Raw genomic sequence first — 2,008 nt, 5'->3', positions numbered from 1 at the left:
AACCGACATCGATAGTTTTCAAAAACTATCGATAGTGGCGACAGTTTTCAACTATCGATACTATCGATATTACTATCGATAGTATCCCAGCTCTATGCTAAGCATCGATATTTTCGTTGTATCGATATACTTTTAGCGTAACTACCTGCTGATTGGTGCAAAAGTGCTGTTTTGTTTTCGTCGAAAATTAAATATTACCATTTTATTTTTAGCGTGCATTCAGCCTACATTCTCGAGCTCTAATGAACGAATCTGATAGTGAAGATTTTGTTACTGTTAAGTTACTATTTTTCGCTAAAGCACGAGATCTCGCTGGTGTAGATTCCACTTCGTTGGTTCTGAAACGTCGAATATCTGCATCTGAAATTTCGGAACAGATCTGCTTAAACTACAATTTAGATTCTATTAAAAATAATTTTATAATTGCAATCAATGAGGCATATTGTGAAAATTTGTTGGAAAGTTTAGAACTGCGCGAAGGTGACGAAATCGCAATTATCCCACCCATTAGTGGGGGCTAGCAGCACAATGGCAAATTTTTTACTGATAACCCGAGAGCCTCTTGACGTGGGTGCGATAAGCACTTTGGTATCGCATGAGAAGTGTGGTGCGATTTCGTTATTTGTAGGAACTACTCGGAATTCTTTTGAAGGTAAAACGGTAAGTACTTGAAAATAAATTCAACTTCTGTGCGTTTGTATTAGCCAAGAATTTTCCACAGGTATGTTCGCTGGAGTATGAAGCTTATGAACCAATGGCTTATAAAGAACTACAAAATATATGTGCAGAACTACGTTCACGTTGGCAGGATATAATGAATATTGCAATGTACCATCGTCTCGGTTTAGTTGCGCCCAAAGAAGCAAGTGTCGTTGTAGCAATCTCATCGCCTCATAGACAGGCTTCTTTAGACGCAGTAGCATATGCAATTGAACAATTAAAGAAAAAAGTGCCCATTTGGAAAAAGGAAATGTATGACAATGGAGATTCAGATTGGAAGGAAAATAAAGAGTGTCAGTGGGTTGAGTGACTTATGTGTAATGTTAAAGTTTTATTTTTATTTGAAGATAATAAGCCTTTCGCAAACACTTCAAGATTTACAGCAATTGTCAGGATTTTGCAGGAAGCTGTTGCCGTACGCTACATAGTTGTACATAAGCTACCTAATTTCACACAAGAAAGCAGTTTTACCCGTAAAACCAGTAAAACTCGCATGTCTTTGGGTATCTATGAAAGTTTTTTCTAATAGCGGGCGCACCTCGGAAGGCAAAGGCAAGCCTCCGAGTGTATTTCTGCTTATAATAACAAGTAATTTTTAACAAAAAAAAAACCGACTTCAACCCCCATATAAAAAAAAAATATATATATATATCTCATGATCCACTGATCGGATCTCAACCAGATTAGTATGGGACCACCTCTGAGACACTACCTTTCCGATGCAAAAAGAATTATCGAAAAAAAAAATAAAAAAATAAAAAATGTTCCGACGAACTGATAACCTCCTCCTTTTTTAGAAGTCGGTTAAAAATACAATCGCCGTTCGGAGTCGACGTAAAGCTGTAGGTCCCTTCCCTTTGTGTAATAACATGCACGCCATAAATCGGAGCGGAAGCTCGGCTAAACACTAACATATGTTGGCATTGGGGATGTTTCAAATGTCTATTTTTCATATTCGCGAATGCGAATGCGAATTTTCGGAATGCGCATGTGCGAATGTTGGGAATAACATTAAAAAAGCTATACAGCCCAATTCTTAATACTCCCGGGGAATTTGTCTCTCCCGAAAAAGAAATCCTCCAATAATTAACTACCAGGGAAATTTTCCCCGAAAACTTGGGAGGGGGAAATTCAAACCTCGAAGAAGTTGTTTGACACTTTTTTGAAAGCTCAACTCCGCCATTTAATATAAAAAGTCCTCAGGGAATTTTTATTCATGATAGGAGGAAAGGGAAAAGAGAGAAAACTCCCAGGGAGTTTCTGTTCAGAATCGGCCTGATAATCAACT

General features: G+C 37.8%; 2 protein-coding genes across 2 annotated transcripts; both read left to right on the top strand.

Moving 5' to 3' along the window:
- The first annotated feature begins 122 nt into the window (after positions 1 to 122).
- Positions 123 to 660, top strand: LOC118732581 (molybdopterin synthase sulfur carrier subunit). Its single transcript, XM_036461709.1, has one exon. The coding sequence runs from the start codon at positions 243 to 245 to the stop codon at positions 519 to 521; it is 279 nt and encodes a 92-aa protein (XP_036317602.1). The 5' UTR covers positions 123 to 242; the 3' UTR covers positions 522 to 660.
- On the top strand, positions 152 to 1,048 carry LOC118732580 (molybdopterin synthase catalytic subunit-like). Its single transcript, XM_036461708.1, has 2 exons — positions 152 to 660; positions 722 to 1,048. The coding sequence occupies exons 1-2, from the start codon at positions 529 to 531 to the stop codon at positions 1,028 to 1,030; spliced, it is 441 nt and encodes a 146-aa protein (XP_036317601.1). The 5' UTR covers positions 152 to 528; the 3' UTR covers positions 1,031 to 1,048.
- The last annotated feature ends 960 nt before the right edge of the window (positions 1,049 to 2,008 follow it).

Source organism: Rhagoletis pomonella, unplaced genomic scaffold, assembly GCF_013731165.1.
Source record: "Rhagoletis pomonella isolate Grant_MI unplaced genomic scaffold, Rhpom_1.0 Rhpom_scaffold_22774, whole genome shotgun sequence".
NCBI classification, from domain to species: Eukaryota; Metazoa; Arthropoda; class Insecta; order Diptera; family Tephritidae; genus Rhagoletis; species Rhagoletis pomonella.
The sequence above is the reverse complement of the archived record's forward strand: the minus strand, read 5'-3'. Positions and strand labels throughout refer to the sequence as shown.